At 40.7% G+C, this 15,978-nt stretch overlaps 1 protein-coding gene across 1 annotated transcript in view; it reads right to left on the reverse strand.

Moving 5' to 3' along the window:
- Positions 1-473: 473 nt before the first annotated feature.
- The window catches only part of LOC139693247 (uncharacterized), a 42,941-nt gene continuing 27,436 nt past the window's right edge, over positions 474-15,978 (reverse strand). Inside the window, exons 7-9 of the mRNA XM_071591353.1 lie at positions 15,294-15,978; positions 4,519-4,614; positions 474-1,183 (exon numbers count right to left, since the gene is read on the reverse strand). The exon at positions 15,294-15,978 is cut by the window's right edge and continues 5 nt beyond it. Coding sequence (XP_071447454.1) covers positions 1,086-1,183; positions 4,519-4,614; positions 15,294-15,978 — 879 coding nt within the window. The 3' untranslated portion in view covers positions 474-1,085. The remainder of the gene's footprint in view (positions 1,184-4,518; positions 4,615-15,293) is intronic.

A 15,978-nucleotide genomic window follows, 5' to 3' on the forward strand; every position in this document is an offset into this window, starting at 1 on the left:
GCTTAATAATTTAATATTCCTGTGCAACTGGGGATTGGTTTCAGTATTCTGAACAATGCATAGTAGAATCAAACTAATTTCATTGAGATGGGGAAATGAAATCCTTGCAGGAATAAGACTACACAATAGGTAAGATCATGCAGTATCAAGATATCATTTCAATTGCTTAATAATTTAATTTTCCTGTACAACTGGGGATCAGTTTCAGTATTCTGAGCAATGCATAGTAGAATCAAACTAATTTGATTAAGATGGGGAAATGAAATCCTTGCAAAAATAAGACTATGCAATAGGTAAGATCATGCAGTGTCAAGATACCATTTCAATTGCTTAATAATTTCATTTTCCTGTGCAGCTGGGGATAAGTTTCAGTATTCTCCACAATGCAGAGTAGAATCAAACTAATTTGATTGAGATGGGGAAATAAAATCCTTGCAAAAATAAGACTATGCAATAGGTAAGATCATGCAGTGTCAAGATACCATTTCAATTGCTTAATAATTTCATTTTCCTGTGCAGCTGGGGATCAGTTTCAGTATTCTGCACAATGCAGATTAGAATCAAACTAATTTGATTGAGATGGGGAAATAAAATCCTTGCAAAAATAAGACTATGCAATAGGTAAGATCATGCAGTGTCAATATACCATTTCAATTGCTTAATAATTTAATTTTCCTCTGCAACTGGGGATCAGTTTCAGTATTCTGAACAATCTGTCAATCAAACTAATTTGATTAAGGTGGGGAAATGAAATCCTCGCAAAAATAAGACTATACAAGAGTTGAGATCATGCAATATAAAGATCTTCTTTTGATTGCTCTATGAAGTGTACAAATTGAAGAAGACTAGTCACAAAGCTGGTTTTATTGCATCAAAAATTTGTACTCTTTCCTTTCCTTGAAAAACGGCAAACGCAAGCACGCAACTAGATCCTCTTGTGTCACAGGGAAGACTGGGCATGCTGACATTCCACATTACAATCTTGTATTGCTTGGATGTAGCCCTCTTTGTTTCTCCAGCACAAAAAAAAACCACGTTTGCGTATACGCAATGAGAAACAATCACGCCACCACTACGCACGACTGCTATACCTTGAATTTCAACACTGAGCATTGGACGTTAGGCGGGATCTGAGTTCTGCCCCCGTTGAGCTTAGCTCCCATCACCAGCGGAATGTGTTTCACTGAAAAGACAAGACATTGTTGAATTTAATGTTTGATTCAAAATGAAGTCGACAACAAGGGACAAGCATGGAAGATACAACAAACTCATTAAACAACTCCAACAATACGAGGGTAAGGAGGAAAAGTTCACGGCCTGACATCAATTGAATGAGATATTAGGAGTTAAAAAAATGATTTTATTTCTCTACACAGAATATCCGTCGACTTCAAAACGGACTTGGTCCTGGATTTCACCAACATCAGTACCAGGGCGGTTCAATACATAACTGTATTAGAAATGAAGAAACCATTTTTTCGCAAACATTTTTATATATTTCTCAGCATAGTCCCCATTTAGAAAGATATACACTTCTCCCAAAGTTACGGCCATTTTTTTAACCCCTTGAAAAAATAGGATTTGTTGAACTCTCTCCAAAATACGCCTCTGTCTCTGGGAGATAACTTCCTCGTTTGAGCTAAATTTTTTCCCCGCGAGCCATTTCTTCATGTTTAGGGAATATAAGAAAGTCGTAGGCAGCCAGATCGGGGGAATACGGGGGGTGCGGCAGCAATTCAAAGTGTAGTTCATGCAGTTCATGAAGTCGCAGGCAGCCAGATCGGGTGAATACAGGGGGTGCGGCAGCAATTCATAGTGTAGTTCATGCAGTTCATGAAGTCACAGGCAGCCAGATGGGGAGAATACGGGGGGTGCGGCAGCAATTCATAATGTAGTTCATGCAGTTTGGCACTGACAACTCCGGGATCAGCTTGTTGTCTACTGTGAGCAATTGCGGCACCCATCGGACAAGACAATTTATTCATTTTGCCAATCTATTCATGTGAAATATTAATTGCCGTTCCAGGCGACACACCTCCCACGGCCTCTGCTACTTCGCGCACTTTCATTCGTCGATCAGCGAGAATCATGGCGTGGACTTTTTGAATGATTTCCTCGGTATAACGACGTCTGGCGTCCTGGTCACTCCTCATCAAAAACAGATGTTCGCCCACATTTAACTTCGTCGGACCAATATCTAACTGTGGTCATAGATGGCAAAGTGAAGTGTCCCCATCCAACAGCATCCAATTTTGCCTTCATCTCCTCGCATACCTTCCCATCCAAAACAAAACAAAAAGGGAATACCCGAACGATACTGCTCTCTTTTTTCATCTTCAAGCGAAAATCACGAAGCACGTCTTACACACAAATGGCTGCCTAATCCAAACTAACCTTTTTAAATCAGTCTCAAATTTGTTGTTTTGCCATCGTTTGATAGATGGCAGCACACGATGATAGCATAAACTTCCCTCAGGAAAACGCCCTTTGTCATCAAACACGGGTACTTATCGAACCGCCCCTCGTATTCCTTCCTGGATAAGTGATAGTTGAGAGGACTGTGGAATTATCCATACATGGGAATCTCAACTTCTTCATTGGACGTAAAGCCCTTCCCAGAAAGAAATTACTTCAAATTTGGGAACAGTCAGAAGTCTGAGATTACTGATCTTTTTCTCTATCTAATTTCTCCAAAAAATCTCTCCAGATTTCTCTTCATCTTCAAGCCAGGCCTTTTTTCCCACAGTCCCCAGCTTTTCCCAATAATTCTTTGCTTAGACATTCCCTATTTTTATTGTTCTCTTTCTACACCGTCGTTTACCCTGAGTATGTACGAGGGCAGTTCAATAAGTACCGACAAGGGATATTCAAAGACCTCAGCCCCCAACCAATATAAAAGCTGGTTTATTCTACTCTGTAGGTGAGTCTGCTCCTTCATTTATACAACGTTAATTCAATACAATTGGGTAGCAGAGTTTACGAACGAGGCCACAGTACGAGCTGTCAAAGATGAGAACATCGCTATTGGGGTCGACCAAATGAGGTGTGACGACTCATAGAAACGGTGAAGACAATCCAAAAAGTAATACTGGATGTTAAATACAAAAATGTTATATAAATTAAATTATTGAGGAATTGAAATGGTATCTTGATACTGCATGATCTTACCTATTGTATAGTCTTATTTTTACAAGGATTTCCTGTCCCCACTTCAATCAAATTAGTTTGATTCTACTCTACATTGTTCAGAATACTGAAACCGATCCCCAGTTGCACAGGAATATTAAATTATTAAGCAATTGAAATGGTATCTTGATACTGCATGATCTTACCTATTATATAGTCTTATTTTTGCAAGGATTTCATTTACACACCTTATTTGATCAGGATATGGAAACTGTTTCCAGGTGTCGTACAAAAGAGACAGAAATTATCAAGTAAACGAATAGGGAGCTTGATACTGCATGATCTTATCTCTTGTATAGTCTTATTCTTGCAAGGATTTCATAATTACCCACCTCATTCTAATTAGTTTAATTAACTCATGTGATTGGATACTGGATAGTGAAGTGCGGTACATCGGGTATTAACTGGAAATTTGGACATGAGAAAGCTGTGTGCAAGATGGGTACCGCGTTTGCTCACACTTGAGCAAAACCAGTGCCGTGAAGATGTTTCAATTGAGTGTTTAGCGAAGTTTCAAGGCAACAAAGCAGAATTTTAGTGATGTTTCATAACCACGGATGAAACATGGGTCCATTACTAAACACCCGAGACGAAAGAACAATCAAAACAATGGATTCAAACGGGAGAACTGGCTCCAAAGAAGGCGAAGACCGTTTCATCTGCAGACAAAGTCTCTGGCCTCGGGTTTTTTTGGGATTTGGCATGGGATAATTTTCATTGACCATCTTGAAAAAGAGAAAACTATCAATGGGGAGTATTTAAGCGAACTTATTGCAATGTTTTAAGTGAAAAAATCAATCAAAAGCGGTCGCATTTGGCAGAGAAGAAAGTTTTGTTTCATCAAGACAATGCATCAGCTCACAAATCCATTATCGAAATGGCCAGAATTCATTGAATTAAAGTTTGAATTGCTACCTCATGCACACTATTCGCCAGATTTAGCCTCCATCGGGTTATTTTCTGTATTTGTAAACTTACGGCACGGTGATGTAAGATTTTCCGACCATTAAGAAATGATGTCGAGTGCAGTTAACGGCTATTTTGAGGAGCTGGACAGTTCTTATTATAGAAAAAGGATATCGAACTCATTGAACATCGCTGGGAAAAGTGTACGGAGAGCTGAAAGGAGATTGTGTTGAAGAAAAAATGCATTTTTTATCATAATTTCAGTGTTTTCTTTGTTGGGTCGAGTACTTCTGGGATTACCGTCGTAAACTTTGAGCCCACCATGCCCTCGGTTGGAGGAATAAGTATGATTTTTGTGGAGGTCAATGTTTGGACAAGGTCACTGTGGACATGACCTCAATCCATTCACGCAAAACAAGTACTTACGCAAATCCGAGGCCTTCCTCTTCTTGATAACAATCCTCTGCACCAGATTGCTGTCATTCTTCTGTGACTGATTTGCTGCGTTGAAAACCTTCCTCCCTACAAGAAGGTAAAAGAATTAATCAGAGAATTACACGCAGAGGGGATAATAACGCGCAAAGAGTACAATGAACAAATGCGCAACAAGAAAAGGGGGGGGGGGATTTTTTAACATTTGACTTTTTAGGGGAAAAATCACTCAAATCAGTCATCAAAACGCAAAAAAAGTTTCAATGGACGGCAAAAAAAAATTGAAATTCAAAAGAGTTATCAATTGCAACACTTTCAGATTGCGTAAAAATCAATCATTGTCATGCGCAATGCGCCACGTGCGTTTTTCTTTAAATTTTCATTGGAAATAGTTTACCAAGATCAACTTAAAGATTAAAAACCCTTTACTTATATAAATTGTAGTTAGTTTGACAGTTAAAAGGTTTATATTTAGAGACTAACATATATAGACTAAACTATGATAAGTTTCCAAATGGTTTTGAAATTTTAAAAGGTAAAGTCATCCAAATTTATGTTTTTGTTCAAATTTAAGAAAAAAAAATTGAAATTTAAATGAGTTAACAATGCGACACTTTTAGATTGCGTAAAAATCAATTGTTGCCGTGCGCAACGCGCCACAGTCCGCAAGGTTAAAGCCAACTTTCAAATACTTGGGCTGTTTATACCTCTGACAAATTTCCAAAGAAACTACAATGGAGATGCCACGCAACAGTAACTTTTTAATGGAGTCGTCCGCTAATATTCATTTCAACGCAACAATTTCAGAGCGTGAATGAAAATCATTCGCCTTGACGCCGGGATTCGAACCCAGATCCCACTCAAATGTCCAATCGAGTGCTTTTATAGCCATTTAAGCTGTCTTTGGAATTTATCAAGGTTCTTCACTTCCATTGAACAACTATTTAAAGTGGTTTTCCTTTAAATTTTCATTGGAAATAGTTTTAAAGATCAACTTAAGGATTAAAACCCTTTATTTATATAAATTGTGGTTAGTTTGACTATTAATGGGTTCATATTTTGTCAGAAAATAGTAACATAGTAGTATGAGTATTTTATGGAAGGCTGTGACCAACAGCTGAGGTCATTTGTGAGGCCATAGGGGATGGACGGGGAAAGGAGGAAGGGTGGAGAGAGAAACCCGGTGTCGGCATTAGCCTACTCTGTTAACGAAAGGTGCCAAGGGGTCAAACAGTTTTACGTCCCATCCGACGGACGGCGTACTCACTCAAAGTGCCCTCCACAAAGCAACTCAAGTAGGGAACAGAGATACCTCTAAAAAAAATTCACGCGACAAATTTGAATGCCAATGCGATAAACTGTGAGAGTATTTTGAGTTTTAAATGATTATGGATATATATTTTATGTGGAGACATGTAATGTGTATGTATTTATGTAATCTGTGCAATAAATGGGCGAACTGGTGCAACATGGCGGCCTTAAAGCGGACTATAGCCACGTGCACTAGCGGCATTAGTTGCCTGACCAACCGAATAATGAGACGTGATTGTGCTCTGGCGGATCGTCGTGCGGTGCGTATGGTATATGCCAGTTGTTATGTTATATTGTCCGTTGTCCTTTCTTGTTTTTGATTCTGTTTCTCGTCTGAGAATGAAAATTGATGAAATCACAGAGCAACGAAGCAACACATAAAGTGTATTGGTTGGAGTGCGGTAGTAAGGGTTATCAAAAGAAATTACTACTGAGAAGAATGCACTCAAAGCTGTGTAATGAAGTGATAAATGCTCTGAAGAATAAAACATCCGTTTGCGAGTGCATTAAATCGAACCCGAAAAAAGATGAAAAAGTTGATCCAAAACCAGAGTCATACTCCTGGTTTTCTGTGATGTCGAAGGCGTTGTTCGTTGTAGTATTAGTATTTTAGGGGAGTTGACCGACAGCTGAGGTCATTTGTGAGGCCATAGAGGATGGATGGGGAAAGGAGGAAGGGTGGAGAGAGAAACCCGGCGTCGGCATTAGCCTACTCTAATAAGGAAAGGTGCCAAGGGGTCAAACAGTTTTACGTCCCATCCGACGGACGGCGTACTCACTCAAAGTGACCTCCACAAAGCAACTCAAGTAGGGATATCGAGATACCCTTACTGAAATATATTCAACACCGCCACTGGGATTTGAACCCAGGCCCTCAGGGTGGGAAGCCAGTACGTTAGCCCCCGCACCATCCCCTTCAATCCACTCGGGTGAGAGCAAAATTTGACGAATTAAAATCAAAACAAGCATCAAAAATTAACTTGATCACCTTCAACATATAACAAAAAGAGCTTAAATCATACGAATCATCATTTTTCATCCAATTCACATACATTTATTTAAAAATATATAATGAAATTTGGTAAAAATAATGAATTGGTAAGGATAAATTCTTTGTGATATGGATAAAATGAAATAAATAGAATATTTGTCCTTGGATACTAAGATATCTTGTGTGTGGAATAAGTTTCTTGGGAAAGGTAACATTAAGTATTAGTATTTAGGGGAGGCAACTGACTGCTGAGGTCATTTGCACCATAGGGGATGGACAGGAAAGGATGAAGGATGGAGAGAAAAACCTGGTGTCGGCATTAGCCTACTCTTAATAAGGAAAGGCGCCAAGGGGTCCACAGTTTAACGTCCCATCCGACGGACGGTGTACTCACTCAAAGTGCCCTCCACAGTAAAGCACCTCAAGCAAGGATCTAGATACCACTGAAAAATATTCAACGCCGCCACTGGGATTTGAACCCGGGCCCTCAGGGTCGGAAGCCAGTACGTTAGCCCCCACACCATCTAGATCCCCCAATAGTAACGTACAGGGTTCGTCTGGAAAATAAGTGTACTGACTCCTGGGCTGGGTGTGCCGCTCCAGGCGCGCCCAGCACCGCTCTGACGGGCTGCGATTGGAGAGGGGTATGTTGGCAAGCGACGCTGAAAAAGGCAGTCGGCTCTGAGCTGTGGTGTAGTGAGGAGCTCTGTTAACGCGAACCTCCACGCTCGACCCACGTCACGGAACGCGATGCCGAAGTTTTTGGAGCAGCGTTATTCCATCAAATTTGCGGTAAAGCTTGGGAAATCGTCTACCGAAACTGTCGGTATGATTAACCAGGCTTACGGGGAGTCAGCCATGTCCAGAAACATGTTCTTTCGGTGGCACAAGATGTTTGTGGAGGGCAGAGAAGAGGCCGTGACGACGAGTCTTCTAGAGGTTCCCGATGATTCCTTCGCGGGAGCGTTCCAGGAATGGGAACGCCGCTGGAACAAGTGTATCGACTCACAAGGGTCCTATTTTGAGGAATATTAGCTTAAGATATGTAAAAGTGTAATTAATTTGTTTTCCTGAGCTCAGTACACTTATTTTCCGGACGAACCCTGTAGGTGTTTATAAATTGGGTTTCACCTCATGGACCGTGGCACGTCAAGCATAACTACGAATGCCTGTGATATTGTAATGTAAGGTATTTCGTCACGGCATCTTGTTCCTTCGAAAAAGACCCCAAAATTTTCGAGTTAAAGAGAGAAAATTGTAGAAAGTTAACGTTTGGCGGCATTTGCGTAGGCTTCTTTGGAGTTATCAATACCTAAGAGAGACAGAGAGAGAATTATTTGATTACCATGTCTCTTTTATATCAATTAATAAAAAGAATACGAAAACTCCAGTACATAATCCATCATTTTTTCTTTAATCATGAAACTCTTGATGGAATAATATCTTCGTTAATGTTAGCGAATGACTGAGGTTTTGAAAATTGCTGAGAAACGGTTGATATTGAGGCAATCCACATGATTTATACACAGGGTGCAGTTGTTATCTGCGTAAAAATGTCAATTTGGATTCCCCGCCACATTGTAGGCTATATTGTAAGCTATAGGCTTCCAATAAACAGTCATAATAACTCAAAATGGCCAAGAGATGTTACCTACAAGTCCGGAGTATAATCAGCGGAACAGCTATTATCCAGGGTATTTGTCCTTGGGGGGGTTATATTTCGAAATAGTTCGATTATTCTTGTGTCATACCCTCACAGATTAAATGTTTATACAATATTGTGGTTAAGTATAATGCTTCGTAGGAATCCAACGGAAAACGGTTTCGCTAAACCATGGCGAGGAAATGTCATTAATAGGAAATGTTCAGGTGCGGATTTCAGAGGAATTTAGCAAGTTTTATTTGCAAATTTGCATAATTTTGATGAAAAATGCCGTGAAACCGTGGATGGTAACTGTTGGCCTTGGGGGAAGACAATACTCTGTTATTATTCCAACAGGACGGTCCACCAAGGTCATTACGAGTAAGTTCAGTCCAAAACTGACTCTCTCAGAGATCACATTGTTGATGTGTTCTGGTCAATAGGAGTCCTAACCCACCCTTCCAAATAATACTAGCCCGGATTTGAGCCCCAAACTCGACTATTAATCGTATGTTTATTAGCTTAGTTGAGAGAAGAGTTACCAGTAATAATACAGGTAATAATTAGACCAGGCACCCCCTTAATGGTTCGCATATCTATACTCCACACCACCCCACTATCGTAGGCATCATTCGCGAATTATATGGACAGCACTGTTTTATAAGGAGAGTGTACATACGAAAGCAATTGAGGGTTGAACAAGATTTGAGGCGGTCTTTGCACAGCTGATGAAGGGGGTAATTACATTGAGTAATGTTAATATTCTTGACAGATACCTCCACTACTTGTTAAGTGAAAAGGATTTTAATTTTCATTCGTATTTTTTGATTAATACATGTACTTTTAAACAGAAGTCTCAATCGCCCGGATTTAACTGCTGTACTCTGTGGATCAATATGAGGTGGGACATATTAAGAAGATGGAAATAGTTCAAAGAAAGGAAACAAGAGATACGTTTACTCAGAAGGTACAAAAGAACGGAGAGTGGGTCACGGAAATGTTGGTTACACTGTAATGGGTAAGTGATTGAATGAAATAGAAACGAGTAGGTTAGGCACGATGCATGGAATTGTTATAAAATGACAAAGCGTGGGATTATTTAAGGAAAAAGACAGTTAAACCAAACTTTAAAAAGGGAAAAAACTACAACAAATAACAACGCAAAAAACAAATAAGGAAAAAAATCATCTATTTTTTTTACAGAACTTCATTATTTTTTTAAAAAATTGTTGTCTCAGGCATAACTTTATCAAACGACTTCTAAGAACAAGAAAAAATGCTGCTATAGCTTCTGAATTAATCGGTAGATGGTGCTGCAGGAACAAAACTGTATTCCGAAGCGCCAATGTTTAGTCAGGAGTCAGAGTTAACAATGAAAAAAATAAGATGTCCACCGCTGGCTTTGTGTTAAAAATGTTAAAAATTGTTTTAAAAAATGACAAAGCGCAGGAAGATTTATGGGGAAATAGACAGATAAAACCAAACTTTAAAAAGGGGAGAAAAATCGTGAACAGTTTCAAAATAAAAATAAGAACTCAAAACGCAGATAAGAACAAAAATACTCTTTTTATTTAAATAGAACTATTGTTCGTTTATAACCAGCTCCTTGGGAGGTTCGTTTGAGCCCTTTCCATCCAATTTTTTGGGAGTTTTAAGAATAAATGTAAAGCAAGCAGCCACTGGGGGATTTAACCAACTTCGATCAGTGAATATTATACTATTGTTATTATTAAAATATTGTTCTGCGTGTGATATGGACGACTTGAGAAGTTGTATCGCAAAAGTGAATGGTGTGCTCATAGTAAATTATTTTGAAAGGTAAATGACAACTAAGAGAGCGTGATTATAGACGGAGTGCAGCGATAGAGGCTGCATTGAAGGTATAAGGTGAAGCTAGCCGTTGTGTGATTGTAAAGGCATGGGTATTAATCTTTGAGTGCAATTGTTTACAAGCGCATTTTGTCTCATATCTGTTTTCCATGGGGCCGAGATGTTGCGGTGACAACTGCACTGGCTTCTTACCCTGAGGGCCCGGGTTCAAATCCCGGTGGCTGTGTTGAATGTCTTTCAGTGGTATCGTCATCCCAACTTGAGTTGCTTTGTGGAGGGCACTTTGAGTGAGTATGCCAACCGTCGGATGGGACCTTAAGCGGTACTGTAAATAGCTGCGGTAATTAGCTAAACGGATGGAGTTATATATTATTATTATTATTATTAGGTAATCTACCGGTTAAGGTAGGCTTATGGATGGACAGAGCTTCTAAATAAAACATTTTGTGACTCCTAACAAAACACAAAACACAACATTCTACTCTACATCAGGTCCCTCTTCATCTCTTGAGTACTTTCATCCTCTCTTCATCCCCTAACCAAGACATCCCTACCCTGTTCCTTCCCTTTCCTCGTTTGCCTTACATTCTCCCCTCTATTACAGTCTTCAACATCCCACTATTGCCCATCAACACCCCCTTCATCCATACTTCATCTGCCTCCATAGTAATATCTCCAAACAAACCCTTCTCTTCGCCCACCATACCACTTCCCACACCCAGCACTTCCTCATTTGTTTTCTTCTCTGTCCATTTCACCTTCTTCTCCACACCAGCATTCTATCAATTGAGCCTCCAATCTACGTCTATCCTCCTGCTTCAATACCCACGTTTCCATAGCCACACATAGCTACGCTCCATATCAAAGTTTTTTAACGAGTCTTTTCTTCATATCCTTACTCAACGTCCCCGTCATCAACTCCCTCCTCCTTGTGTGAAAGCCTCTTTGCCTAGCGCAATTCTTCTCCTTACGTCCCTACTACTTTGACTGTGTTGGTCCAAAACACTTCCAAGATACGTTTTAAACTGATTTATCTTCGTTGCTTTTATTTCATTATAAACTCCTGGCTTGAGAAGCAAGAATAGCAGCAGAAATTTGCTTAACAGGTGAAGTTATATATTATTATAAGGTAATCTACCGGTTAAGGTAGGTTTTTGGGGGGACACAACTACTAAATAAAACATTTTGTGACTCCTAACAAAACACAATATCCAAAATCCATCATCCTACTCTATATCAGGTCCCTATTCATCTCTCTGAGTACTTTCTTCCTCCCTTCATCCCCTATCCAAGACATCCCTATCCTGTTCCTTCCCTTTCCTCTTTTGCCCAACATTCTCCCCTCTATCACAGTCTTCAACATCCAAATATTGCCAATAAATACCCCCTTCATCCACTTTCCCTCATTTGCCCAACATTCTCCCCTCTATCACAGTCTTCAACATCCAAATATTGCCAATAAATACCCCCTTCATCCACTTTTCCTGCCTCCACAGAATTTCTCCCAACAAACCCCCCTCTCTTCGCCCACCATACCAAATAACTTCCTCGTTTGTACAAACTTGCGAATGTAAAATTGGATTGAGAATATGGTTAAGAGTTTTAATAAGTGCATTTTTTTCAATAGTATAATTGGAATTACTGAGTCAGTAAAGAGATTTTTTGGACACTTTGAAGGCTTAAGTTTGTATGTAATACATTTCAAAGGATTTCTCTAGCCTCTGATGGTCTGAAAGTGGATTTGCACCAGGGTTTAAACAATTGCAAACAGTAAGCAATAATGATTTTTTCCAGGCAAAGCGGACAACTGGAGTTGGACGATTTGTTGCGGGGAAAATGGTGGGAGGTCTTGGGAATGCAAAGCTACCGATGTCACTGATCTGCGGGTGGTTCCAGTCTATGGATCACTGCTCAACTAAACCCCTTCCATTACGAATTCAGGGTACCACTCCCCCGAGAGCAATAATATGCGATAAAATTGTGCATTGAGCTTATAAAATTAATGTGGAGACCATTAACATGGTTAAGGATGCTTGTATGGAGATGGAGAAATTTCCAAAAGCTACAGGGTTCGTCCGGAAAATAAGTGTACTGAGCTCAGGAAAAAAAATTTATTACTCTTTTACATATCTTAAGCTAATATTCCTCAAAATAGGACCCTTGTGAGTCGATGCACTTGTTCCAGCGGCGTTCACATTCCTGGAACGCTCCCACGAAGGCATCATCGGGAACCTCTCGAAGACTCGTCGTCGACCTCTTCTCTGCCCTCCACGAACATCTTGTGCCACCGAAAGATCATGTTTCTGGACATGGCTGAGTCCCCGTAAGCCTGGTTAATCATACCGACAGTTTCGGTAGACGATTTCCCAAGCTTTACCGCAAATTTGATGGAATAACGCTGTTCCAAAAACTTCGGCATCGCGTTCCGTGACGTGGGTCGAGCGTGGAGGTTCGCGTTAACAGAGCTCCTCACTACACCACAGCTCAGAGCCAACTGCCTTTTTCAGCGTCGCTTGCCAACATACCCCCCTACAATCGCAGCCCGTCAGAGCGGTGCTGGGCGCGCCTGGTGCGGCCAGCCCAGGAGTCAGTACACTTATTTTCCGGACGAACCCTTTATGGTTTCCTGCTCACACATGTAATGGATGTCTCTGGGAGGGTAGAGAGGAGGTTTGCGATGAGGAACAATGCCATTAACAACACAGCAGTCTGTGAATCTTTGTTAAGAAGGCAGAAATACATAAATGCCACAATATTTGACTCAGAGTGACTCCTAACTTGAACTGTGGCATTTGTGTTTGGAATAAATCATTTATTTGCATTGAGTTCTCTCATAAATGCCAGTTCTTGCACATTAAAGTACTAATATCTTCAAGTTTCCCATCCATATACTCCATCCTAGGTCTTCAATCTATTCTCGAATGCTACTAATCTTCCCCACAGTTAAGATTCACAAGCAATCTCAACGCCTTATCACGTGTACTTCTAGCCAATTGCTTCTACTTTGGTCAACTTTGTACCCTTCCCTCGCTCTGTTGACGTGTTCTTCATTGCTTGTTCATCCAGAGTATCATAAATAGAGCGACGGCAAGATTAAGGCATTCAAATGTCCTCTCCTTTTCTTGAGAATAGCCCCAGGATTAACCCTGTACAGCACTACAACTAACACAAAGGCTCGTATGGTGTGGAGACCATGACAATGGTTGAGGATGCTTATACGGAGATGGAGAAATGACCCAAAGTGATGATTTTCTTCTTCTGCAAGTCGGGATATGTCTCTGGGAGGGTTGAGAGGAGGTTGACAATGAGTTATAATGCCCTGGACATCCATCTAGGACACAAAAGTGTGATGAAAACATCCAGAAAGTGAGACACAAGCTCAAATTCCAATTGACGCCCAATTGTCAGCAGATGTGATAGCAGAAGGAGACTGCTGCAGTATTCAGAAAACCACGGTGAATTGCGGTATTCTTACAGACCATTATAGCCGATGAGAAAGGTTCGAGCCAAGATGGTCCCCAAGGTGTTTGAGTAAGACGGCTTGCGTGTCAATCTTGGCTTTGACCTCTTGGACCACTGCCAAAGTGACCCCAATTTCAATCAGAATAGGTGGTCACTGGTGACGAAACATTGGTCTTCGAGTAAGACCCCTTTTGAGTACCATTTTGGACCAGTGGATTACGTCAAAGAGGCCGTGAGGAGGTGCCTGGACTAGATTCCCATCCCGACGCCTTCGAGGAAGCGTACCAGAAGGGTGTCTCATGTGCTGAAATTGTTGCTTTGAAGCACAAAGGGGGTTGTATCAAAGATTGTTAGCGATACGTACTTTGATCTGCGATACATTTCCCCTCAACCCAGATTAATTCTGCTTATTAGTAGTACAGGCATTTGGGTATATCTTTCTTGATTCATCCTTGTTCCTTTTAATTTTGGAGTACGGTTAACTTCACGTAGAGTAATGAGGGGAAGGGGGACTCAGAAGTTTAAAAGAGTACAAGATTGTGTCTCAGTGCAGATGGGTGACACGAATAATTATCGTTAGGGCAAGCCCAGATATTTAAACACCTTCCGACGGAAATGGAATTGCCGTGACATTTGGGTTAAATTTGCGGTTGAAAAAATATTAATTACCGCAAAATGAGAGCTTCAGTAATGACACAACCGTTGATTGCGTACAGAAACGCAAGTATTCCACAGAAACAAACATTATTCATTAATTAATTCAATCAAAATTAGTAATTATTCCAATAGGACAACATTGTACGAGAGTTAAAAACTTTGCACGACCTATTTCACTTACTTAACGCTGGCAAAACAGGTTAACTTCATTCGAAAGTTAATGTTTGGCATGCATGCATGACCATGGGGATACCGTGAAAAAGACCACAACCGTGGTACGATGGGTTAGTTTGGGAAATTTTTTTTTTAAATGCCGAGAAGGGGAAAGGGTGGACGTGGGGACGGTTTTTTTTTCATACCGGGGTTAAACCAAACAGCACAACGCAACCCTTGCGGGAGACAGACAAACACACACGTGCACACACACACACAAAAAGATCGCGCAAAACCACGCAAGGACTATTTTGGACTTTGTACAACCTATTTCAATTAGTTAAATGAATTTCACTTACTTTAACTAATGTAATATCAGTCAAGTAATTTGCAATTAAGTACCCCCCCATGATTTCTTACCTCGTTTCTTGAGACAGACCCTTAATTATGCATTCTAATTACAAGAATCGAGCACAGAAATCAACAAAAAAACCTCTTAATTTGGCAAAGAAACAAAGTTCTCACCCATTGATTCATAAACACACATGCACTGTTCAGTTTTGATGATGAAAAACAGAGATTTAATCATTTAAACAGTTAAATATTAATACAGCTTCCAAAATATTACACTCCCAACGACTTTCCTTTTAATTGCAAACCCGAGAAAACTGTTTGAACGGTACACATAACTCATTGGGGATGCCATGGTTCGGAACATCTTACCTGTATCATTGATTGCCCGCATGGATTTCGGTACGTTCTTCCCACCGGCAATCTTCAGATTCAATATCCTCTGGTTCGCATCCGGTCCACTTCTTTCCGGCACGACATCCGGTACCGCAGACGTACCGGCAGCTATGACACTTCTGTTGACATCTTGCTTGTCGACAGGCTTGGGAAACGGTACCACAGCTCCTTGTCTCACGTCAGATCTCCTCCTACCGTCTACCACGGTTGAGACAGATGTGCCGTCATTTGAAACACTTGCGTTGATGCGTTTTTGTTGGTCGACAGAGAGGGGAGGTATGAAAGGTATCCTCTGGACAACACGATAACCGTTAGTCTTCGATTTGATGCCTTGGTTCGGAGTCCTATTCGTACACAAAATGCTATCGTTGAGGGACTTCCCGTTGTTGACGTTCTGCGGAGTTTGGAGAGGTGCTCTACGCAGGGAATACGGTCGACTTAGTTGAGCTGCGACCGTCGAGTTTGAAGCTGAGCCAGCAGGCAAATCAGTGCCATTGATAACACTGGGCTTTGCGACGGGCTGCGAAACTGGGAGAGGCATTCTACGGATTACACAAGGTCCAAAACTTGGGGTAATGAAAGCTGGTTTTGCTGACGGACTGACTTCAGTAGACCCGTTAACATTGTCGATGGTCTTATGGATGTTGGATGACTTTGGTGA

Source organism: Hetaerina americana, unplaced genomic scaffold (genome assembly GCF_022747635.1).
Source record: "Hetaerina americana unplaced genomic scaffold, ioHetAmer1.1.p SCAF_45, whole genome shotgun sequence".
Lineage (NCBI taxonomy): Eukaryota > Metazoa > Arthropoda > Insecta > Odonata > Calopterygidae > Hetaerina > Hetaerina americana.